Consider the following 26230-nt stretch of genomic DNA (forward strand, 5'->3'; position numbering starts at 1 on the left):
TTTCTCTTTTTCTTTACCAGTCTGTGTGGTTCACTTTATAGGTTTTTTGTTTGATGAATACTGTAAGCTTTTCTTCTTTTTCCTAATTGTAATTGTTTTATCCCCATCTCTAAGTGTTGCGTGATGCTCTTCCATTGTTTTTTTTTTGTTTGTTATCGAGTCCTGTATATTTTTTTATAGGGATGCGGGTAGCGCTGTGATCTAAACCACTGAGCCTGGGGCTTGCCAATCAGAAGGTCGACGGTTCGAAACCCGCCCCAGCGGGAAGGTAAACGGCATTTCCCTGTGCTGCTCTGGTTCACCAGAAGCGGCTTAGTCATGCTGGCTACATGGCCTGGAAAAACTGTCTGCGGACAAACGTTGGCTCCCTCAGCCAGTAAAGCGAGAGGAGTGCTGCAACCCCCGAGTTGTTTGCGACTGGAATTAACTGTCAGGGGTCCTTTACTTTTACCTGTATATTTGCCACTTTATACTTCTTGTAAAATGGCATGTATTTTAGGTTTCATGTCACTGAAAAGTACAAGGTGGCATCTAAAGTTTATATGTAGCTCTCCATGAATGAGCTGCAAGCCTTATCACCAAATGGCCCACAGTGGTAGCGAATCAGACCTTGCATGGATTCTTTGTGTGTAGACTCAGCCTCTAGGCAGCTCTTTAGCATTTCAAACTAAATATTGCTAGTAGTTCTGCATTCCTCAACAATCTTGACAAGCGAAAGATTAAGCAACTGGTTTTAAAAAATCTAACTGTAGAGAGAAACATTGATAGATGCTTGAGGGGCCAAAACCTGGAAAGATACTCTTTCAATTGAACTCTGTATTGCTTATAAAATTGCTAAACTGGTGACTTAATCCCACCCCTTTGGGATGCATCAACTTGTTTACTTCTGAACACTCAACAGAGAGACAGAAATGGCAGATTTCTCCTCTCATTTGGGACCCTCAATCCCCTTAATTTGTTTGCCTAAATTTTAGATGGCCAAGGAGCTGCGATAAACATAAGGATCTCCTAATCTCCTGGCTCAGTATTTACCTACAAAGATAAGAGGAAAGACCCTATAAACATCAAACCTGAACAGTGACTGAAAGCGGCATGTGCTTTAAAAAATATTCAGAAAATCTTTCTGGTATTTTGTTAGCTTTGCTCAGGAAGGAACCATGAAGCAGCTGCGGAATTTTAATAGGCTAGAGGTTTAGAAAAAAATCCCAGTTTTACCTAATTTAATGCCTTCCACAGTAAAGTTGTATCTCCCTCCCCCAAAAATGGACTTCAAATCTAAGTGTTTATTGTAGCATGCCATTCTGGCATTTGTGAAATGTTTTCAAATACTGTGGTACATTTTTTTCATATATGGGATACGGGGACAGATCTAAATTAAGCAGCACAAAATAGTATTGCAATTAGTCTTGGGAGTGTATATATCATGAAGCGTTTCTATTTGGTAATGACAGAGGAATCTAGAGACTGGTGGATATTACATTTCCTGGGCAGATAATCAATTTTTCTCTTGCATCGCAGTTTGAAATTGTGATTTGCATGTAAAACGATTTACTTGGCAGATTGCTGACTAACCACAAGTTTTATAAATGTTTTTAATTCTGATAATCCTTCACTTTAAGATTGCTGCATCTTACATGAAACACAGAATCCAAGTATTGCAATGCCTTGCCCCTACTTTCAGTCCACTCATGCCATTTTGAATTGTGCTCAAAATCTGCCTTACAGGCAATATTCTGCTGTTCTAGTTCTGCTAAATTTTCCCCATGAGTGCAACAAGAGGATTTAAAAGGAGTAAGGATATTGATAAACACTCATTTCATAATGGGGAAGCTGTCCTTGATAGAAAATGGACATTCAGATAAGATGACAGATGGATCTGTACTGTGGAGTTCAAAATCAATGCAATTTAAAATAAAATAAAATACATTCACCTCATCACTAGTATAAGGAGTGTCCTTCATGTTTACCTTTGTATGTATAGTTAACACAGCTGAGTCTACCTTTCTCTGGTTTTTTCGGTGTTATCTAATTTGCTTTAGATTTTTACGATTATCTGTACTAGTTTTAGAAAATAATTAGTAAATGTATTACTGGTGGGCTGTAGAAACATGAGAGGCTCCAAGCTGCCTGATTAATGCAAGCATTTACAAATGCTCAATTATTTTACATGTTTAAAGTGTCCCACAGATATCGTGATAACAATCCAAGTAGGAGAGTAAGAGGCACCCCATATGGGCTAAGACTGAGAGAGGCTGGTTTGCCCAAGGGGATGTGCTGAGATTTGATTAAGGGATTTTCAGTGTACAACTAAAAATAAATAGCCTCACACCTTCAACACTGGACAACTTTCTAGGCTTCTCTTGCATTTAAGGCTGTAATTCTGTATCTAGCCGTGAATCTCACTGGACTCAGTCAGCCTTACTTCTGAGAAAATATGCATAGGAATTGCACTGTAAGTGAACATATAGGGAGTACTGTTGATAGCAGGACACTTCCACTAGGTTTGATAAGATGCATCTAGAAGTTATACATATGTATGTTTACAGGGTATCATTCCCTGAATGCAAAAAAGGTGAATTCTAGTATATTTGAGGAGAACAGTAAACCCAAGCATCTATGGAGAATGAACAATTTTGTGCCAACTAAAAACAGATGACCAGTAAGCTCCAGCCACCAATGGCAAGAACCACCAAGAAACCTGCTGTACCTGTAACTGGGTGTGGAGTGCAGCTGAATGGAACACAGCTGTGGGCAGCCTAAGGGAGGACCACTCACCTTGGTGATTGCCCATAAAGATGGAAGCCCTGCCATGAGACAGGAAAGCAGCTGTAGGTGAAGAGGACAGAAGGAGTTCCTCTTCCCATCTTTTGGAACTCCCCCCCCCCCCCGGTCCACACACCATGTTATTGTTGCTGTTGCGTGTGTAAGCTGCCCCATGATATTCGGATGATGGGCAGTACAGAAATTTAATAAGACATTTTAGAATGATTAACCATAAAAACAACAACACCTACATACAAATTGTGCTTCTAGGTATTTCTCCCCCCCCCCCACTCTCATTTATTTTTTTAAAAAAGTTATTTACATAGCTTTTCCATTTCTCCTTGATTTATACATTTTCAAGTAATGATGCTCATACATTAATAGGCTGCATGGATCAGAAACTATATTTGTGAAAATGAGTGCCATGTGTGCAGCCCTTGTGGTGGGCTGAGAAAGTAAACAGTTCCCATTACCAAACTATTATATGCAAACACAGCACCAGTCAAATGCACTTAATACACTTTTGTGGTACTGATAAGTTCTTTGGGACTTAGCAAACTGAACCAAGGCTCCCTGTACCTCAAACAGGTGGTCTAATTGTTGCTGAGGGGACATGAGAATGTCTGCAATTGGAAAATCCACCGTCATGTACATATTTCTCTGGATTGGGCCCATTCAACACATTTTTCAAATGTTTGTTATTTATTTTTTAACTTTTTTTTATTTACATACAAAAGAGAAATATAATAACAGAACAAAAAAAAATGGAATTATAATAAAACACTCAAACAGTTTTAGTTCTTAGTTTTATTATATAGTTTAATATAGCTTTTCTATTATTAACTATCTTTGTTGTAAAATAATTACCAAATATTTCAAACATATTACTTTGACTCTGTTCTTTTTATATAAATTTAAAAGATCGCAACCCTTATTGCAGAGATTACATTTCCAAAGGCACATTCAACAGTTCACTTAAATATATTCTGGGATTAACTCTGAACCATAGAATCATAAAGTTGTAGTGCTAGAAAGTACACTAAGAGTCATCTAGTCCAACCCTCTACAATGAGGAATTTCAACTGGAATGTTCCATGTTAGCGAAAGATGATCTGTTGCTCTTTGTGCATCTCCTCAGTACAATTCAAACCTGACTCTGACAAAAGCTGAAAGAATCTTGCACTCCTTTGAGAAATTTATCAGATGTATTCGAGGAAGAGGAAGTAATAAAGCATCTTGAAGTGAGGTAAATTAAAATCTAGAAATATCGGGAAAGTAGGTTCTCTATACCCTAGCAGCGCTAGCTGTAGGAAACTTGATTTGTTTCAGGTAGTAGAAAATATAACTCCTACAACTGAAACCAACAGGACCTGTTAAGGTTCACAACTTACTAAAGTACCAGCAACAGTGGGCAGCTTTTAAATCTGAATATAATTTAAATCTAAAAATAAAACAATCTAAATTTAAAATAAAATCACTATACATAAGTTATTTGTGCCCCATGGACCCCAAAGTTCTTAGTATCAAAGCTTCAATTTTTTTGTTAATATTCATATTTTATTGAAAATATTTAAACAGGATAAAGTGAAGAAATAAAAAAGGAAACAAAAACTGCATATGAAGTACAAAAAGTGAAAAGTTGAAAATGTGATGGGATGTTAAAAGCCCTTTAATTGCAATATATCACATACAGAATTAAACTGCATTAGCTCAAACACACATTATGCTTGTGATTAAGTCACTATAAGAAGAGAATATCTTCTTGTGCATCAGAATAATCATGAAAAAGCAGGAGCATGACAAACAAATCAATTACAGTAAAACAACAGTTCAAGATGTTCACTGTGAGGTTAAATCATATTTTCCCCCTTCATCTTACATAATTTTCTGCCTTCTGGAATATGACTTTCAATTTGAGATTTTCTGCTAATGCATATGCTAGTAAAACACAACAAAATCAGTTCCAGACCTATCTTAATTAAGGACCTCAGCCAGTTTATTTTGATCCAGCTTACTCTAGTTTAATGGAAAGTTAAGTAAGTTAAAGGAAAGCTATCAATTTTACTTCCTCTTCTGTAGCAACAAAACTATATTTTCATTTTATGTCATTTATCTGACAAAGTCTAGGTGCCTTGAAAGAGTTTAAATGTCTTAATAAAACAAACCCACATAAAACTGGACTAGACCTTCAAACTATACTTCTAGTCAACTCTGTTAACAAATGAAAATTATAGAGAGATAAACAGAAAACACACACAAATAGGATGTCCCAAAGTGAAAAACAGCTTAAGTGATGAGTGGCATTTTTTAAGCACGTGCATAGTTGCTTATTGATTTAGCATAAGTTTAGCATAAGGTGAACAACCTGCAGTGAGCCTCAGTTTCATGTGCTCCCCCCATGATCTCCAGGACGATCATGAGATCAAAAGCTTCTATTTCCAATTTCAATCAGATAGTGTAGCAGGTTGTCCAAACCATAAATCTGCTTAATGTAAACTACTGTTTGCTTAAGCCAGCCAGCTTCATAAACTATGGTTTAAAACAAGTTGTGGTTAATCTAAGCCAGAAGCAAAAGCTTCTGAATTCCTGCTCATGGCCACTGCAGAAGAGGAGGGGAATATGTGATCCTGAGGCTCATTGTGGTTCATTCTCATCACATTAAGCTATGGTATGCCATGATGTCGGAACCAGGCCAACATGAACCTGTTTATTCAGTTTTATATCAAGGAGAAGCTAAAATAGGAGGGTGGGGAATAACAGCTCAGCAACACACATTTTATTGATTTTGTTTCAGTGTAATGTTCTGCGGCTGACAGAGTATTTGTACAAGTGTACTGCCATTTTTTTACTGTTTTACTCATAGCTATCAGTGTGGTAGGTAGATACAATTCGGGAAATCCCCCCCGCCTTTTGCTCTAGGGCTTTTCGCTGGACAATCATTCTGACATGTTTAAAATCGGTATGCCATCAAAGAGGTAAAAGAAATCATCAATAAACTACACTTACACAAACATTCCAAGCTGGAGTCCTTACTTTTCTAAGATTTGACAAGTGACTGCCAGCCTTTGAAAATGTTTAAACCACAACAACTGCAAGGTCAATGTTGAAAGCTACTTGAGCAGAAAGAAAGTGGTTGAAAAATATAGCTGGTTTTGCAATGTGGGGGAATGGTACGAAGGCTGAAATCCTATATTTACTTACCTTGAAATATCTCCGTTGAACTTACTTCTGAAAAGACCTGTATAGCATAGTACCCTGGTGTCTGGTTTAGGAATAGCCAATGTACTGCCTTCCAGCTGCTGTTGGACTTCCAACTCCCATCATCCCCAGCCAACATTGATGAAGGTCAGAAATGATTTGAGTTGTAATCAAATCCAGAAGGAATCACTTTAGTGACTACTTAAAGTGGCCTACTTAAACTGGTTTTTCAAAAGTGTTAGCGATGCAGCCACCTTGCTGCAACTGAACAAGTCCGGAATGCTTATGTAAAGGTCACCTGGAAACCACATGTATCCCATCTTGAGTTCTATGATGGAAGCAAGGCTAGATATAAATGTATTAACTTAATATTAATAACTACTAAATTATACTCTGAATCCATTCTATACCACTAATTTAAAATTATTTCCCACACTCTAAACTAAGTCTCCAATCAAATGCAGTAAAATAAATATAAGTAAACTTAAGAAGATAATGCAACATTTGGCCTTTTTATAGAAAGCAAATGGCAAATTATCACCTACCCTTAATGGCTTTTATACAAAAGCAATAAATTCACCTTTACTCATAAAAAAGAGGCAAACTAACATTGAGTCCAGAAGAAAGTTATTTTTAGATTCTACTAATAACTTTTTTTTAAAGGTTTGAATAAGAAGATTTGGATTCTATGAGCATGTACAGTGGTGCCTCGCAAGACGAAAAGAATCCGTTCTGTGATTCTCTTCGTCTAGCGGTTTCTTCCTCTTGCGAAGCAAGCCCATTGACGGATTAGCGGCTTATCAGCTGATTGGATCAGCTGATAAACGGCTTAGCGGCTTAGAAAAAAGGGGGGAAAGGAAAAAACTCCCGCAGGAACTCGCAAGGCATTGTCGTCTTGCGAAGCAAGCCCATAGGAAATTCGTTTTGCGAAGCACCTCCAAAACGGAAAACCCTTTCGTCTAGCGGGTTTTCCGTCTTGCGAGGCATTCGTCTTGCGGGGCACCACTTTACTCACAATCATATACAAGGACATCTGGCTGTTAACCTATATTAGCCTCTCGGTTTGAAAAAGTTTATAAAACAGCAGACATTTAAAAAGCTCCAGTGCAGCTTGTTAGTCCCTAAACATAGATGCATATAAAATAGATACTGAGAGATTAAACACAAAATTCAAGTCTAGATTTTAAATACTGCAGTGCACATATGTTGCATTTCAATAATCCTAATTCTACTGATAGCCAACAAAAACTTTGTTGCAGATATACAGAATTGCTTAAATCAATATTTTTAGTATCCTGTCCACTGGGAATGGACAGAGCCCATTAATTTCCTGAGCTAAGAGAACAGTTTGACTTAGTGGAGAGTTCTTTGAAAAACAGAAATCTTTTTTAAACCTAGTGATTGAAAACGTGTGAACTGGTTCCTGGATTTCAGCCAACAAGGAATTAAAAAGAGCATTGTAAAAAGGCAGAAAAAATTACATTATTAAAAAAATGAATTACTAATCACTTGCCCTTGTCTTGTCACTCTGGAATAGAGCATTTTTCTCTCTGTATTAAAAAAGCTTTCAAAAAGCAAAGAAAATTCTGTATCTATTATTTTTTTGTCACATGCATGAACTTACTTAAGAGTTCCAAAACCTGGCCTGAATGATAGGCCAGGAAGGCTGCTGAACTATTCAATTTTTAGCCAGTGCTGGAAGGAATACTGTTATTTTTGGTATTAGAGTGACCTTTTAACTCTCTGCTATGCTGGCAAGTGATTGTGAAGAGGAAAAAAAAGCCATACCACACCATATGGTTTCTCCTTCAAACACAAACATTAGACAATTCTTCAGCAACATCTTAAGATAGTTTTAGAGCAGGAAAAGTCTCAGACCAGTATTCTAGCAATTTAACTTCCGAGTGTTAGTGAAGCTGTGAAGTAGTTCAGAAGAATGGTCATTACAATTAACATGCTGCTCCAAGTATATTAAATATGATTTTTCATAGCTTTTGCACAGGAAGATATGCCACTTCGGTGCACATCATTGTGCATATGTGTATCCAGATCTGTCTCTTCAAACATATATAAGATGCTTATTTTGAAAAGCCTTTTACAATTGTGTTTATTCGGGTTTAACATTTTTGCTTTTCTTTATGTAAGGCTGGTGGAAACCAAATGCAAAGATTATTGATTTACTTCCACTGAGCTTTGTGTTAAATCCATCATAAGACTCCAGCAACTAGTAATTTTGGTGAACAATGATTTTAATGGCCTCTTGGAAGAACTTGAGTATTATTAACAAATCAATGATAATGATGCCCTAAGACTTTCAAAGTAACATATAAATCTAAGTGATGCTATCAAAAACTGAAATGCCTTTTGTAAAGCATAATGGTGCTAAGGAAACATGTCCATAGCTTTGAATAAAGTCTGGCATGGATACAAAGTGTGGTCAATGTCCATTTGGTTTTAACACAGCACTGCCAAAAATCTGAACAAGAAATCTTAATATAAGGAAATAATAAAATAATTAGCCTAAAATAATTAAATACTGAAGTTTTCACCATTATATGTGAATAGACATGGCAGTTAGCGAAAAAATACAGAATGCCACTGCTAAGTAGATAGGTAATAGAAAACAAACATGGACCTCTCATAAATTGTTATCCAGAAAACGTAAGGCATAAGTTAGTTTTATATAACTGAGCTTATTTGCATAAAAAATAAGCCTAGCTCACTTTAGGATCATTTCAGAATACACCAGTTCCTTAAATACAAAATATTATGGGGAAAACATTGTGTTTTTAATCAAGAAAAATATATATCCACATTTCAACCATTTATTCCAGGAGAAAAATACACTTAGGCTTTTGTTTAGCTCCAAATGAATCTGACCATACTTAATAGCAAATTTCTTATATGATATTACAGTATTGAATTCCTTGTTAAGATTATCCACTATTCACACAATGACCCAAACCCACTTCTGCATTTATTGCTTATGCTGCAAGAAATAAAGGACTAGAATTTTATTACACTTTGCATGATTCAGCACAATGCATTTCTACTTCATCTGATCACACTTATCAGTTATTTTCCACAAGCTTTCAAGGTGAACTTGGCACCAAACTACATGTCTAAATTTGTTACACTCTGCTGGAAGACCAGAAGTGAAAAGGTGGGGGAAGGGGAAAATCGCAAATCAACAAACAATTTATTCCTGTTTTAAAAGTAGGCAGTAGTAAATAAAACATAAATAAGTGCTTTTTTGTTTGCTTTGGCTTAGTTAAAATGCATATATAAGCTCAATCAGAGATGTTCTACCTTGGCTTGAATTAGCTATGTGGAAAGTCTGGTTGAATGAGACTCCTTTCATCATGCAGGCACTGCTGTCCTTGCTACAGTAATAGAGGCACACTTTGATTGACAGTACAACTTCAGATGATAGGCAGTTCATGGGTATTCGCAATGGGATTATAGGCTGTTTACAAATGTCCTCAATTTCTCCGTATGTGTCCTGTTCATGAAGCAGCCATTCACTGCCTAGAAAAAAAGGTATCCTGTCACTATGTTAAGAGTTTTATCTTAATTTGAATGATGTCTTTTCTTCTTTTGTGAAACCTCAATCATAAAATAATATTTTGGTAAGCAAAATATGTGGGCTGGGATTCAAAGTATCAAGAACAGAAGGGGAGAAAGCACCAGTGCTGTTCTTTTGCACACTTTTTGCAATGGAATATGAGAACATATAAGTGTTACAGTATAAGAAACAGTGAATATGGAAAAGATGGGCTGTGGGGTATAAACCCTAGTGGTCCATAAATGTCTTTGTAATGAGCCTGTACAAAGTCTTACAAAAGAATTTAAGCAAATCTAGAAACTCCCCCAGATCTAGGGTCACCTTCCTCACCCAGTGCTCTTCTGCTTTGTCAAAAACGGGGTTTTTTGTGAGCGGGAGAAACTTTCCGCTAGCAGGGCACCATTGGATCCAGTCCTAAACTGGCAATTTATCTGAAACATTAGAAGATAACATAATGTCCCATAACAATTCTGATGATGAAACGACACCAATTTCGTCTTGAATGAAAGCAAATAGGTCTGACCAGAATCTGGTTTTATCCAATACGTATGGGATCTTTTACGTTAAATCTACAAAACTATTACACAGAAAAGCTACATAGTGATTTACCTTTTTGGACATAGCCTACTGATTTCAAAATAAATGTACTTACTGTGATAGATATTTACACTAAAAAGCAACTGAGGCCCCTTACCTTCTGATGTGAGAAACCATGAACTGGGCGCTTCTTCAGTCAGCTTGGTATTTGGAGGAAGGCTGAGTTTCAGTGCAAATTGAAGTGCCTGGCCAGGGCTCACAGTCAATGAAGGTAGCTGAAGATTTGGAGCAGATTTAGGCAGCTTTGGTAATTTTGTCTTATCAGTCTTTTGCACAGATGGACCATCCTGAATGTCTCCGGTGTTGGCATTCTGGAGAGGTAGCTGTCAAAGAAACAGAAAGGAAAGTTCTTTTGTTTTGAAGTATAATGTCATATTCTAAGACTTGGAAAAGTCACAGCCAAGAGTTTGATATTGTTACTGTACAGAAAATAGAATAACAACAACCACTGTGAAATCTACCAAACTTCCTCAGGCCTGATCCCTTATTTCAGAGAACCAAGGCCAAGAACAGGCGCCACACTCCATTACAATGCCTGGGGAAACTTCTGATAGGCAGTGAAAATGCATAAGTTGAGCTGGATTCCAAACACCATAAAGCAGCCTTTCTCAGTCTTGGGCTCCCAGATGTTGTTGGACTACAATTCCCATCATCCCTGGCTAGCAGGACCAGTGGAAAGGAGGATGGGAGCTGTAGTCCAACAACATCTGGAGGCCACCAAGATGGCTACCCATTCAAATACTGTTTTTTCTTTATCTTAAGATGACATGAACAATGTTTTAAACAAAAGCTGCTTGTTACAAATTATTATAAAGGAGATTTTACAGAATCTGGCACAGTTTATACTTTTCCAGTGTATTTGTCAGCTTTCATGTCAAACAAACGAGTAAATAAATATTACTTCTCTTGGCAGTTTTCACTTGTTTAGATGCAAATGCTTTATAGTCTAAACAGATACTTAGCTCCATTAGTTCAAGAAAATTCACTTGAATTTGTTAAGGAAGTATCAGTAGCAGCTGATGAGTATCATATGGATACATTCCTTTGAATAGTTTTACCATACAAAATTTTATTTATAAAAATATTCATAAACTACTCACTCATATGTCATGACAGTGTACAACAATATATAGAGGTATATAAAACAAAACCCAAATTATCAGAAAAATAACTGGCACAACTTGGAAAAAATACTTATATGTAAGTAAGGCAGAGTCAAAACCTTAAGGTGGCTGTAATATTGGCTATAGTTCTTTATGTGAAGTACACTGAACAGTGTTATTTGTTTATCTCCCATGTTAAAAGCTGGGTTAATTTATTTAAACCAAAGCAATTTGAAATAAGTTTGTCATTGATGCTTCTTCATATGTTTCCTAAACCATGATGGAAATCTGATAACTTTACCAGAGGATAAGGGTTGGAAACCTGATCCTCATCCTAGAAACTATGTGACAAATTCATGCCTATCAGTAATCTTGTAGGACCAGAGTTGTTGTATGGTGTTAATATCCCAGCCCTATGCAAAAGCTGGTATGTGCAAGGCCATCGAGAAATTAATGAAAGTTAAAAGGTGGTAATTAAGTTTTACTCAGAGTAGACCCACTGAAAGTAATGGACCAAACATAGCATGTTCATTCATTTTAATGAGTCTACTCTGAGTAAGCCTTAACTATCACCCTATGATGACTAATTCTGCCTTGGACAAGTCTTATATTGCTGTTTCTGGGTATCTGATGCGGTGTCCAGACTCTGGTTCCAGGCGGGTTGTGCTTCCTATGAAGGAACAAGTGTGCTGCTTTGGAGTTCTGCTAGACCCAGTCTTTTCCTTTTTCTTTGAAGTGGCAAGGAGAGCTGGCAATGGTGAAGACTTTATCCTTAAGTTCCCAAACTTCACTGGGGAAGTGAAGTTCTAGTATTGGATCAAGACCATTATGAGCTGGACATGAATGTCAGTGAGAAACTGGCCTAGTTAGTAATGGGGATGGGAAGGAGCAATTCCTGAGTTCAGTATCATGAGAACTGGTGTAATTCCTATGTTCTTAGAAGAAAGCACCTGATCTGCAGGAGTCTGTTAACTTACTGTACCATGCTCAGAAGGCCTATTTATTTGATAAATAGTTTGAAGCACTTTGCACATGTTTTATAAGTGTTTTATCTCATTTATTTTCACAAGCAGTACCTATTCCATTTTACTGGGGGAGGAGGGCACAGACATCAAGCAGAGAGAATACATGGTGCTTAAGGCTGCTCTTTAGACTAAGATGAGACTTGAATCCAAGTTGAACAGTGCAATGAAAGCTGAAGTTTCTGTATCTCTGCTTACTCTAATTGCACTAGTGTCCTTTCCAACCTCTTAAAACAGATGGAACATTTATTTTAAGCCTAACAGGATATCCTTAACACAAAAGCTGTTCAGTTTGCCAGATCATTATAAAACACTATGAGAATGCATTTACTGCTATGCTTTATGCTATCTGGGCAGTAGCATTAGGATATCTGATGAAAGATGACCCAACTATAATAACTTATCCAAAGTTGAAAGTCCCAGATAAAGTTCTATAAAGGTGGCTTACCAGTGAAACAATTTTGGTTTCTAAATCTAGCACTTTAATCTGATGATTGTTTGTGTCTGCAACATAGAGCAAACGACCTCCGTCTTCAACACACAGGCCTCCGGGTTCATTGAAAGTTGAGGAAGTGAAGCTGGAACCGATGACATTGCTTGCTTCTCCTGTACCTGCCAATGTAGCACAATTCTTCATCTTGGGATCTACAAATTTAATCTAGAGAAAAGCAAAGCACGAGGAACTTTGTAAATAATAAAACAGAATCGTGTACTTATTTTTACTATACTACTGATGATAAAATTCTGAAGAAAGTAAAGTAGGGAACAGTGTCACAATTAGAGAAAATGCTGCCTGCCTGTCCTGCCTTCACAGAGTGGGAGCTTGTATTTCCAGTATCAAGAAGTGTGGTTTGTTTCACTCCCAACTTACTATGATCTGTAGACAAGGTTTATTCTTGACTTACTGACTGTGGCTTGTTGGGACCAAAACAAACAACGACTCCTGGTTCAGACATAATGCTAACTCAGAGTTCATTGTTGTTTCCTCTCAATATGAGCAGGGAGGACCAAAACAACCAAGTCAGGCATGTTCATGGTATACCAGCAACTAACATATACAATGAAGTGTAAACTGGGCCACTGAACAAACTTCTTGCTTGCTACAGCATTACAGGCCAGTAATAATTAAGATATTCAAGTGTTATTTATTAGCAGTATGAGGGATTTGACATACTCATAGAGTCACTGTCTTAAGTGTTTATGAAAAAGATACTATTAATAAGTGACTCCCAAAATTTCTGAAAGAAAAGAAGTGCCAAAATGCAAGCCCTTTTCATGTTTCTTGAAGATGTGCCATTTTTTGTCAAACCATTTTTTATCAAAGTGCATATGACTGCGCCAGCTATCTCTGACATGTTTTACAGGGCTCTCTGCAGCCATCATTACCATAGATCTGGATCACCACATCAGTAATATCTACAAGTGACCCATGTTTACAGTGACTCAGCAGCTTTTTATTCACAAGACTAAGTACACAGCTGAAAAAGCTTGGGTTTGCATCATCAGGCAAACCTAGGGAAGAGGGAATGCATTTTTTCAGTCATCTGTGCAATTATCCAGAACTTTCTCAATAAACATTAGAAAAGAAATTAGCCAGCCACCTTCTACCACTCTGTCCACGGCTTTATTGCTTTTAGGTGTCACAAATCTGATTCCCGACTTTGGACTTGTCTTGGGGGTCCATATAAGCAAATGGGAATACAGTCTTAGCACCTTTATTGCCTCTCCATATAATCAAAAGCATCTTCCACAAAAAAGCAGAAGTTGACAAAAAATCAACTGTTATAACATACATAAATGAATTATAATTTGTTTCTTAACTCCAACTAACAGTTTACTGAATACCTAAAACTTAACTTTGTAGTAGTGTTGGTGAAATGAAACTCAAGCAGTTTTAAATAATGCACCAGCAGGCTCACCTTATGATTATAGGAATCTGCAACATAAAGGAGATTTCTTTTCTTGTCCCAGGTTACTCCTAAGGGATGCTGTAGCTTTGCATTTATTCCAGCTCCATCAATATCACCAAAGGCAAATAAATTCTTTTTTCAAAAGCATATATATATATAAATACAGAGAGAGAATTATACAATTATTAAATTGGTTCAATTAGCGCAAATAAACTAAGATTTTTGCTGAACATGATGGATCTTCAAACTATCAATTAAAAGCACAATAAAAGCATTAGCAGTTAAATCAGCTATATGAAGTTAACATTTTGGAATGACAGGGAAGGAGCACTATCACAGTGATCAAGTTTATATTAACAATTGCTATGATAACTTTTATAAGACATGAAGAGTCATACAAAATAAGCTTACACACCACATCCCTGCTGGGCATCTTGTTAAATCAAACTTGAGTAGGAACAGGAACAAACAGCAAGAACTTACCATTGGGTCTCTTTCTCCTCCTACAAGGTGTTTCACAGCTCCATCTTTCAGAGAAATGGTGCGCAGAGTGCTGCTTTCACTGTCTGCCACAAAAAGGTAGTTCCAAGGCTCTTCAGCAGCAACAGTCAGACCAGAAGGCTGGGCAAAGCCTGCTTTATGGGGATATGCATTATTTCGGTTCTCTTCATTTCCACTCCCAGCAAACCGAAGGCAGGTTCCTTTTTTCAAGTCACTAAAGGGGAGAAATGGGCATTTCCATGGGTCTTACCTTGTTAATTGAACAAGCAGCCTGTTTCCCCCCTATACTATCACTTACTGTAAATAACTTGGATACTTAAAGGGGAAAATCTTCATTTTTTGCTTTTTACTCATTTTGAGGTAATCAGTTTTCTTTCCTGCCTCAAATGTTTCATTGGGAAAACAAGCAGGCCTTGTCCCCTTTCACCTCTGGCTATGCTTTTCTAAGTATACTAAGCAAAAAATACTGACCAACAAATACACTTGCTTCGGTGGAAGCAAGAGCGTTTATGAACCAAGTGCTGATTGATCAGAACTGTTTGGATAACGAAGTAAAAGATGGAGAAATGTAAATACAGAAAAGTACAGCAAGATGTGATGCCTAATATTTATCGCATTTATATCTCACCTTCTTCTGTAGGAGCTCACGGTTCTCCTCCTCTTCATTTAATCCCTACAATCCTGTTGTTAGACTGAGATGTAGTGACTGGTTCAAGGTCACCCACTGATCTTCATGGTCAACTGAGGATTTGAACCTTCGTCTCTCAGGTCTTATTCTGACACTCGAACTGCACCTAGTAAGTCTACACATTCCACCCACCAATTATTGGCCTGGTGTTTCTAAACATGTTTAACATTCTAGCTTACCTTCCTTTTGGTAGTTTTCCACATTCTAACATGAGTGCCCAGATTTGATGTGTTCCTGCCATGGCAATCCACAGAACATCATCTTCATGAGTTGATGAAACTATAAAAAAGGATTAACATTGGATGAGCCCTTGTTGGAAGGTCTTCTCACATTTTTCATTAAAAAACAACAACCACCCAGCCCAATACTTTTCGAATATTCAGCCATTCAGTAAGATAACATAATCATATGTTGGTATTATTGAATGTACAGGGGGAAATGGAATAAATATAAGAATTGAAGGGGAAACGGTAAAAAAAAAAGGTATAAGTTTTGTTCATAAGAGGCTCGTGCTTTTCAGAGGCAAGTCAATAAAAAGAAAACTGCCAAAACAAAAACGAGTACACAATGGTATTTAACATTGTGGAAGATGTGGAAAATATATAATGAAAATTAATTTGTAAATCTGTGTGGCATATGGTAAACACTCAGAATTCAGAAATCTTTGCAAACTCTTTGCCACACAATTATTATTTATAAATTTATACCTCAACCTTCCTCCCAAAGGAGCCCAGGGCTGCAAACACACAAGCAACAAAACAATTCCAATATATAAAAACAATTCCAATACAGAAACCATCTGGAAATGAGCTCTCCTCAAACTCTTGTTGAAGGAGGAAGGTCTTCAGCAGGCACTGAAAAGACAACTGGGATGGTGCCTAATATTCAGTGGGAAGGAATTTCAAAATAGGTGTCATGACACTGTATTGGGCCTCCTGATAAGATGATATCTGCAGTGACTGATTGGGCATCTAAGATATGAGACAATATTTCACTACAGAAACCTAAATGTTTATGTCACACAGGTTCAAAAGCACAAATATAGAAATTTCTAGTCAGAAATTGCATCATCTGTCAAAGCTTGGTAAAATGTGTCATTCAATAGCAGAACTAAGAAGAAAACCACTCTTCTTAGAAGCACAATTTCCTTTTCCCCTGTGGGGCGAGTACAGGAAAAGGAAGGGAGAGAAAGTCATTATAATTTCCTCTGGAAACCTAGGTCAAAACCTCCACAGTCTTTCTTGGCCAGTAAAAGCAATGACATGAGCCAATAGGACGAGATACGGAAAGAAAAAGGTACTTTGTACTAACTTAATTCTGTTATGCATAACTTCAAAGTCTTTAAATACAAAAAGTTCTTCTTTGAGTATTACACCTCCAGCACCTATCTGCATTGGACAATGAAGTTCAATATACCCAAAATATTAATCTTTGCTGGATCAATCTCAACTAAAAAAAATCCAATAGATTCTAAAGCCATTTCCCATTGTTTAGGCTATATGATACATTCTAATCTTCTATTGCACACCTCTATTAAGATCCTGAACTTCTATCTTACAAAGATCCAATAAGCATTTATAAAGAGCAGTTATGGGTTCAGGATCCTTCCTTTCCTGAACAACACAGGATTTCCCCCTGAAAGGTGATGAACACATTTATTTATAATAATGCTTCATTTGAAAGCAGAGTGCATTCTGGTGGACACTTTTAGGAACTAACATTTGGGCTTGATAACTGAAATACTGCTGCATAGTGCTGCAATCCTATGCACCCTGGCTTGAAAATACAGTCCACTAAAAATCAGCACAGCTTTTTTTTCAAATAAACATGCATAAAGATTGAGATGTCAGTGTATTTTATTTTCCCCCCAAATTTTATTGATGTAAACTTTCTCTTCAAAAGGTCAGTTAGTGCTGTGGTGTCACATGCAAAAGTACAGTAGACACATTTTATGTAAAGTAAGCATGCTTAAAATTCAATGAACATAAAAGAAAACAATTCAGTGGTTTTACTCTTTGATCACATATGGAATGCTAACTAAGATACGCTTTCCTCTTCTTCAACTCTCAGCTAATCAGGCAAAACCAGGGGTGTGCCAGCAGAGAAAGATCCATAGCATTGCCGGTTTCGATTCAAACTGGCAATGCAAAGGAACGTATTTCCTTTGTGGGCACAGCGCAAGCTGTGCTTGCAGACGAACAACCTTTGTATTGCCAGCTAGAATTCAAGCTGGAGATGCAAAAGAATATTTTTGCTTAAAGCAAGCCCTGCTTTGTGGGGTAGGTAAGAGACATGGTTGCTAAGGAAAAACTGGGAGCCTTAAAAGTGCACTCCCAGCTGTTCCTTGGCAAGCAAGGCTTGCTGTAACTGCCTATCAGCAAGTCTGCTTGGGCTGAGAATGATTGTGCTTTGGAGTTTCCGATCAGGAACTTCATAGCACAGCCGAACCTCACCCCAAGTGGAGTTCCCTCTAAGCACTGATCAACTAACTGGTCCTGACAGCAAGTCTCACTTGCTCCCAACCGATTCTTTCCAGCCACGCCACTTCCTGTACAACACCTAGCATCACAGGTGATGTCAGGAATGGGGCAGGTAGGCATCGTTTGGGGAAAGCGGTCTTACAGACCAAACTGGAATCTGCGCTGGGTCTAATCTGATCTATGGGCCAGAGGTTTTCTATCCTTGGGCTAAACTGAATGCTCTAATTTTTTAATACAACTAAGGCTACCTCAAATTATATTTTATCTTGAATGAGATTTATGGTAACGATATTATTTGCAGAAGATATTTACCTACTTGATTTCCCTGTACAGCAGGGATGGTCAATTTTCTATGAAAACGGATGCCACATTATTCCAAACAGCTGTCAGGTCTATAAAAAAGTTGGCAGTTGGAATCTAATAGGTATGCAGCACGTGCACTCAGTCATAACACTGTACTGGACACAAATATGTCATTAAAAACTGCTTGAGGGGTTGTATCTAAGCCACAGACTGCCAGCTGACAATCCCTGCTCTAGAAGAAAAACAAACAAAAGAGAGGAAGACAAACTTTCCAGTTTGCCAGTTTATAGGCATGATCTAACATCTGTTCCAATTACCAATCAAAATGTCACAGGATCTTGATAAATACAATTATGAGGCTCTATAAACTATATTTGTAAAATAAAGGTGCCTATTTTGCACAATGGAAGATATTTGCGATCTTTACAGAGATTAAAAAAACAAAGTTGCCCCCTTTTTTTGTAAGCACTACACTCAATACAGCACAAAGGTGCCCAGTATTTCATTATTTTATAGCACAACGTAGGATTGTAGTACGTGCTATTCTTCTACCGGTTGCTTTAAAATAAAGTAAAAATACTGTCACACAGTCATTATGGGCTGTCCTTGCAACTCCTGTAGGTTGTTATTGGTGAACAATGTATTACCACACACGCAGGTCCCACTTTCTGAACACTTGCTATGTGAAAGTTCACTAATCCAAGCCTCATTATATGCATGGCTGATTCAGATATCTGAACAGCCAGAGTCTGCACACATTTTGTGATTATTTTGTGCTTTGCTCGTTGGTAGCAGCCATTTTTGGCCAGAAACAATGCAGGGAGGGAGTGGGGAGATTGGACAAATCAGGGAACAGAAGAGCTGGACAAATCAGTTATTCTTTTGTCTCTACAGTGGACCCTCTGGATATGAATTTAATTTGTTCTGGGGGTCCAAGCGCACACCAAAAGATCTGTATCCAGAGGCACCGCTTCTGCGCACACACACGGTGCGATAGAGTGCTTCTGCGCATGCAAAGTACTTCCGGGTTTGCCACTTTTGCAACCTGAAGTTTATGTTACTCGAGAGTAACGTAACCCGAGGGTCTACTGTATTTTGCTTGTTGGCAGCAGTCATTTAAGGAAGAAGCCATGGAGGGACAGGGGAGAGAGATTGCACAAATCAGAGTTTAGAAATGTTTCCATTGTTTACACCTTCCTACAGCTCTCCAAATACAAATCATGGGTATTTCTTTTCACTTATAAAAATTCTCCCCCCTCCCTGTAATTTTGGGATTTTTTGCTGTATAGAAATTTATATCTATTGCAATATAGCACTGAGGTACAGAAAATTGTAACATACACCTGGCCTAGGAAGCGTTAAGATAATTAAAATCATTGTTCAGATTTCTAGGCAGATTGTTAAATATGTATATCAAGATAAAAAATCATTGTATTTTAGATTTTATGGAAGCATTTTAAATACAAAGTAGTGTCTTTCCATAAAAAATGGCTATGTAGTAATAAAAAATTAGTCAGATCTTCCTCTAAGAAAATTACTTCTGCAAGAGATCCTAGAAAGAGTACATTTCCTACTATATTTCCTGAGAGATTTTGGAACAAAAAGGAGTCTTTTGTGACTCAAAACATGCATTCCATCACAAGAAGTGACGCAAAAAAACATTTTAAAAAATCAAACAGAAAACGGAAACTTGTATGGCTTTTGTCACTGAGCAAAGAAAGAAAAAGAAACTGTATTTAATATGTGCTATATTAAAGGAAGGAAGGAAAAACAATTACCATATATAGCTGTACCTCCTCAAATATTTTATAAAACACTCATTGTATTCCACAGTTCTGAACAGAGTTATATTGAGATTCTCACTGCTTTTATAATCACATGCAGGATATGGCAAGGACTAAGGCCTTACTATATCACAACAGCCATTAATAGTCCAAAAATCCGGGAAATAATTGGCTTTGCTCAATGTCTACAAAACAAGAACTAAAATACAGAAGTATTTTATATAGTCTCCCTTAGTTTAAACAATAAGCTTATTACAAAATAGTTTCATCTGGCCCATGAGCAAGGAATGTTATTTTTTAATCTAAAGTGGACATACTGCAGATTTTTTTTAATACAACAGATGAGCCTTATTGAAAAATCCCAGAGGAAACCAAAATATTATACTTAAACATGTCTCTCACTATGCTAGTAGAATCCCCAGTTACACTTTACAATCCTTCTATGGATTTACCTAAAGCACTTTTACTATGAAACAGCTACCCTAATAAAAATAATAAAGTAATTCCTTCACTTTTATGCAGTTAAACTCCACATTCCAGCTAAGGAGTAGTTTCAAAGCAACAGCTTATCCTTATTAGGGAATATACATTCTCATTCTCATTGCCAGTGCTGTTTGCAGTATCAAAGCATTTTATTTTTGCTTTGCGATTACAGCTCCACTGTAAAGATGAATCAACAATAAAATGCAGATAGTGATGGATTAATAGTCCTCTTAACTGCATTCCTTTTACCTTTCCTGTAAAAAAAGAGTCATTTTCATTCTATCTAAGAATTCCAAGATAACAATTTCTCTATAAATGGATTGACTCAGGTAGGCAATATATATGCCCAGCTTTCTCCACTATCAATAGTGTGCAGCAGCCCATCCTATTTACCATCCTAGTTACTTGGGGGGCGATCTCCCTAGTAGTCCCAACACAACAGGCCAGGGAAACAAAGGACTGACCTACCTAGTAAACCTATGCCTAGGGCTGTATCACTTTAAACATGATGGAACGCTGCACCATACAAAACATCCCTTGACACAAAAACTAAATTTGGGGAAATGGTTATGGCTTGCAGTATATCTGGCACATTTCACCTGAGTGGAAATCTTTATTTTTTGAACACATAGAGATAACATTCCATTAAGTGAGCCCTAACGATAATCTGAAGTTGTAAATCTGACACAGGTTGCCACCTCAAAGAGAATCGGGCTTGTTTCTCATTCTCCCATCTCTCTTGGGCAACAGATATGGATCACAAACAAGGGAAACTGCAAACTGATAGTGTCTAAATAATAATAATAGCTGTCACTAACACCTCACTTTTCCTCTAGGGAGCTCAAGATGCCATGTGAGGTTGTATTAGCCTCACAACACAGAGGTAGGTAGTTTAGACTGAGAGACGGTAACTATCCCAAGGCCGCTCCCTCACTTCATAGTTGAGCAGAGATTTGAAGTTGGATTTTTAAAATCCAAAGTTAATAACAGTGACACCACACATTGACTTTCACACAGCGCTATTGGAAGAGCCAGGTATGTTTCTCTATATTCATTCTTTCCTAGAGAAAGGAACTGCCCTATAAGAGATTTCATTAAAATCTTTCAAGCGTTCAGTTTGCATCCCAAGCTATTCCTCTGTACACAGTGGGTAAACATACTTTCAACAAGTAAAAACATGACCAGAAACAGCAGCTATTTCTACTTATTTGTTTTAAGACCCCAGATTGAATAGCTCTAATGTTAACAAAGTTTATCAACATCCTTCCACTGTTCTCTTTCCACCACATTACAGCCTAAAATTAGGGCCTGGTTACAGTGTGCCAAAGAGCCTTTGCTTCCCTGCATGAAATAAAATCTAGTGTATTCAACACTGCTGGGGGGGTCGGTTGCTTATTTTTATCAATACTGTTGCTTGATTGCTCGAATTGTTCAGTTTTATTTGGTTATAAAGTGCTTTAGTTGAGTTTATGTTAACAAAATGGTGATTAATATATTTGCATTACCTGATTTCTCATTTTGGAAACAAATTCTTTATCAATACAGTGGCACTAATTCAATGAATAAGATCAGCATACATATTAAAGCAAGTTGGATTTAAATTCACCTCCAGGGAAAGTCTTGAAGGATTCTACTCAACTCGGTTTTACAGAAATTTCACAGAAGTGTAATCAACCTGTTTTTACAGAAATGAGGCAGTAATGCTCATTTACATACCGATATGGCACACAATTGCACCATAGCACAATACAGTAACGCTGCAATAAATTACTCTCCTTAAACCTGAAGTATGATGATGCATGGCACTGTCAAGTGATTTACTCATTGTTGACCTTGGCCATTGTAGACACAATTAAAGTCTGCTGAACTTTGCATAGATTTGTCGTACAGTTAATTGTAGTGGCACACAGAAAAGTTTTATAACTATTGCAGGCATGGGTTCAATTACCCTTTTACAAGTGAAATGAACCGTGATGTTCACCCTTTGGTGTCGAATATATCGGTTCTTATGCCTCTGTGTTTTTATGTTTGTACATATTTTATGGGCTAATAGCCGTAAATAAATAAATAAATAAAAAATGAACCTGAAGTATCGCCATTAAAATGCTGTCTGGTTCAAAGGATCAGCCTCAATTTTCTCCCACGTCCCTGAAGTACTACTTAATGATGAGACAGGTAGGGAACTGAAACCAGGTTTGGCTATGTAGCAACTGTATGTTTCTAAATAAAATATTTTTTATTAATAATTGTCTTTTAAAATATTCACATTTCTGTCTGCAGGATACAAGTGCAGGGTGAAAATTATCTTACAGCAAAGTTCAGTTATTTACTTGCAAGCAGAGTGCATACAAATTATGATATAGCAATGAACCAGCCCTTTCTTAACTTTTCTGACAATATGAAGACAAACAAAACCAACACAAATATCTGTGATGAATTTAAATCATACTTCTACCTATGACAGGGATGGGGAGCCTTTTCGCACCTGAGGCTCACGTTCTCTTGTGGGCAACCTTCTGCATAACAGTGGTAGGAGTTGCAAGACACAAAAATTGGTTTATGTGACTCTTAAGCTTGTACACTAGGTTACAGTCCAGCTACACAAAAGATCAGTGTTCCCCCTACCACCACCACACATCTCCATTGAAGCAAGCAAGAGACCCTATCACAGTTCAAGGACATCACAGTTCAATATTACAGCTGAGCAAAAGAACTCAAGGAGGCAAAATGCAACTCTCAGATATGCACAACAGGAAGAAAAATCATAATGATAAAAAGTCTTTCCAAAATAGCAAACTGTATACAGTATAGGGAAAAGAGATCAAATGGAGTACAGGTTACCACCACCACCATTTAAGCAGAACTCTTTCGTGCAGTCAAAGAGAGGTCAGGTATGCTTGACAATCCCTGGTCTAATACAGCTCTTTGCATAGAGTGTGCAACAGGCTCACTATCTCTCAATTTCAGCTCAATCTGATACCTGTCTCCTGCCACATACACTTCTAATACATAAATTATCAATGCCTCTTAACAAAGCCATTAACAACTTGGAACCAATTTGCCTATGAGATCACCTTACCCCACATGAGCAAATTCTACCATTTCGATCGACATAATTTGTTCTACTACAAGTGCCACACTATACCTATTCCACATCTGCAAGAACTTGGTCATTTACTATGACAGCACCTACATTTCTGAACTCCCTACCTATTGATATCAAGCAGGAGCTTTCACCGAACACTTTTTGGTGCATGTTAAAAACATGTTTTGTTCAGACAAGCCTTCCCAGATGCTTAGGAAGTTGAGGTAATTTTAACATGTTTTAGTATTTTAACTTTTGTATGTTTTGAAGTACAGTTGTAATTTTATTGTTTTATCTTCTTGTAAAACCACAGAGCCTAGGGCTTGCCGATCAGAAGGTCGGCGGTTCGAATCCCCGTAACGGCATGAGCTCCCGTTGCTTGACCCCTGCTCCTGCCCACCTAGCAGTTCGAAAGCACATCAAAGTGCAAGTAGATAAATAGGTACTGCTCCGGCAGGAAGGTAAACGGCAATTCCGTGCGCTGCTCTGGTTCACCAAAAGCGGCTTAGTCATGCTGGCCACATGACCCGGAAGCTGTACGCCGGCTCCCTCAGCCAATAAAGCAAGATGAGTCAGTCACGACTGGACCTAATGGTCAGGGGTCCCTTTCCCCCTTACCTTTAAATCACTTTGAGGTGTGTTTTTTTACACAATCATGCTGTGCATACATTTTAGAAAATAAATATTCACGTATCTAGTTCATTAGGACTATATTCCTTGTTCCCTGCTAGTTTCAATATAGTTTACTTAAGACTATGTGTGCTGGCTGATGCTTTTATAAATAGATGTAACTGTGTACCAAAATGCATATATTTTGGAATCTATGTTATACATGCAGATCACAATGCCTGGGTCATAGCTGCCTTCTTTCTGAAAGGCACAGAGCTATCAAGAACATTTCACACTTCAGTCAAAAGTGCATTTAGCACTGCTTGCTTTCAGTGGCACTGAATAAAAATAGAAAAGAATGGTACAGAAAGCTGAAATGTACATGACCATTAATAAAGCGCTAAGACTCCAAAACTATGTATATAAAATTCTGTTCAAGAACTCTAAAGCAGTAAAATATGCTACTTTAACAAAGCATGATAAAAAAGGGGACATAATTGAAAGTTTGAACAAAATGTTCAATGTTCAAACATCACACTAAACTTAATTTAACATGATGTGAACAAGCCACAGCAAACCTCAAGCTCATGCACACACAACTTGCTTTGTTCCTCCTGTGCACCTGGGAGGAATTTGGACCTCTCTTTCCTCCTTGCTTGCTTTTATGCTTGACTATCTGGGCTTTTGGCACTAGTATAAAAAAGAAAAGAAAAATCCCTTACAAAATAGACAGCTGGCATAGTTAACTGAATTTCACTTGTTATCTCCTTGGGTTAGTAGTCTCAAACAGATGGGACAAAAGAGCAAATCTTAGGCATAGCCACTGTTATAAAGTAAAAACTCCTTATCTTTAGAAGTATTTCTTTTCTCACAAAATAGACTGCATGAATTCACTACATGTGCAAGAGAGTGAGCATGGCCCAGTACAGGGGAATACTTCCTGTTGTTATTAGACAGCAACAGCAGCTTTGCGAGAAATCAATATTGTGTGATTTCCACAATCAGGATCAGCAAGCCCTCCCATTGTGTGTCTGAGGTATAGACAAAAGACTATGGTACTTGATCAAATGCCTCTATAAAGATACTGTGTTGAAAGTGCGCTGTTCCACAAATGGACAACTTACAGGATCTGTACCAGCCACAAAGGGAGTCAAGCAAGGGTGTATTCTAGCCCCGGCACTGTTCAACCTATATATATATTATATTGTCTAGTGACTAACATCTCCAGTGTATCATGCCCCTAAATTGGCTACAAAACCCATCTCAATTCTATTATATGCAGCTGATGCCATTTTTCTATCCCATACAAAAGTAGGCCTAAAAAGACTGATGATGGCATTGTCAGGATATTGCCTGAGAGTACAGCTGGTTGTGAATTACTAGAAAGCCAAAGTCATCATTTTCTCAAGAAACTACAGAGCCCATAGATGGAGCATGGATAACCAGCTAATTGAACAGGTCAAAGTTTTCATATATCTTGGCCTCGTTTTCCAGTCTATGGGGTCATGGGGAGCAAACCAGAATGTGCAAAAGAAAAAGCGCCCCAAAGCACCCCAAAATTCTGACATGCTTTTTCTACACAAAAGGTGGTAAACACAGTCCTGGAATTTTATATAACTGACTTTTTATTTCTATTCTTTGTATATTGTATTTTTTTTTATTGCTATAGCCAATGGCTGACGCAAATAAAGATTCATTCATTCTTTCTGAGCTTGCCTGGAGTCAAGTGTGTCTCTGTACTCTCTTTAAATGACAGTACTCTCTTTAAATTAGTATTATGCCACATAACCACAGCAGCCACGCAGTGTTACAACATCACATGACAGACATTCATTAAAATACCTGACGTTCCAAAGACTACATCCCATGGCGAACTAATAGGCTGTTCCTCCCCTCTGGCTCCTCCTTCCTTATCTGTGCCTTGTAATCCAACTCCTGCAACAGTGCTCACCATCTCTAACTGGAGGTCAATCTAGAATGAAATCAGAATAATTTTATTTGCTTTTTATGTTACAGTGGTGCCTCGCAAGACGAAATTAATTCGTTCCACGAGTTTTGTCGTCTTGCGATTTTTTCCGTCTTGCAAAGCACGGTGTCGGGAAAGTTTTGGAAAAGCTTCAAAAATCACCAAAGTCTTTA

At 37.6% G+C, this 26230-nt stretch overlaps 1 protein-coding gene across 3 annotated transcripts in view; it reads right to left on the bottom strand.

Moving 5' to 3' along the window:
- Positions 1 to 4414: 4414 nt before the first annotated feature.
- The window catches only part of NHLRC2 (NHL repeat containing 2), a 34083-nt gene continuing 12267 nt past the window's right edge, over positions 4415 to 26230 (bottom strand). For 2 of the 3 annotated variants that reach the window (XM_083504795.1, XM_083504796.1), the window contains exons 5-11: positions 25934 to 26063; positions 15527 to 15626; positions 14642 to 14873; positions 14168 to 14290; positions 12697 to 12906; positions 10221 to 10446; positions 4415 to 9489 (exon numbers count right to left, since the gene is read on the bottom strand). In XM_083504795.1, the coding sequence (XP_083360921.1) occupies positions 9233 to 9489; positions 10221 to 10446; positions 12697 to 12906; positions 14168 to 14290; positions 14642 to 14873; positions 15527 to 15626; positions 25934 to 26063 (1278 nt within the window). In that variant the 3' untranslated portion in view covers positions 4415 to 9232. The remainder of the gene's footprint in view (positions 9490 to 10220; positions 10447 to 12696; positions 12907 to 14167; positions 14291 to 14641; positions 14874 to 15526; positions 15627 to 25933; positions 26064 to 26230) is intronic. The other variant, XR_014526631.1, reaches the window with a different exon arrangement.

The sequence above is a fragment of the Podarcis liolepis genome (assembly GCF_965112155.1).
Source record: "Podarcis liolepis genome assembly, chromosome: 5".
In the NCBI taxonomy this organism is placed as follows: Eukaryota; Metazoa; Chordata; class Lepidosauria; order Squamata; family Lacertidae; genus Podarcis; species Podarcis liolepis.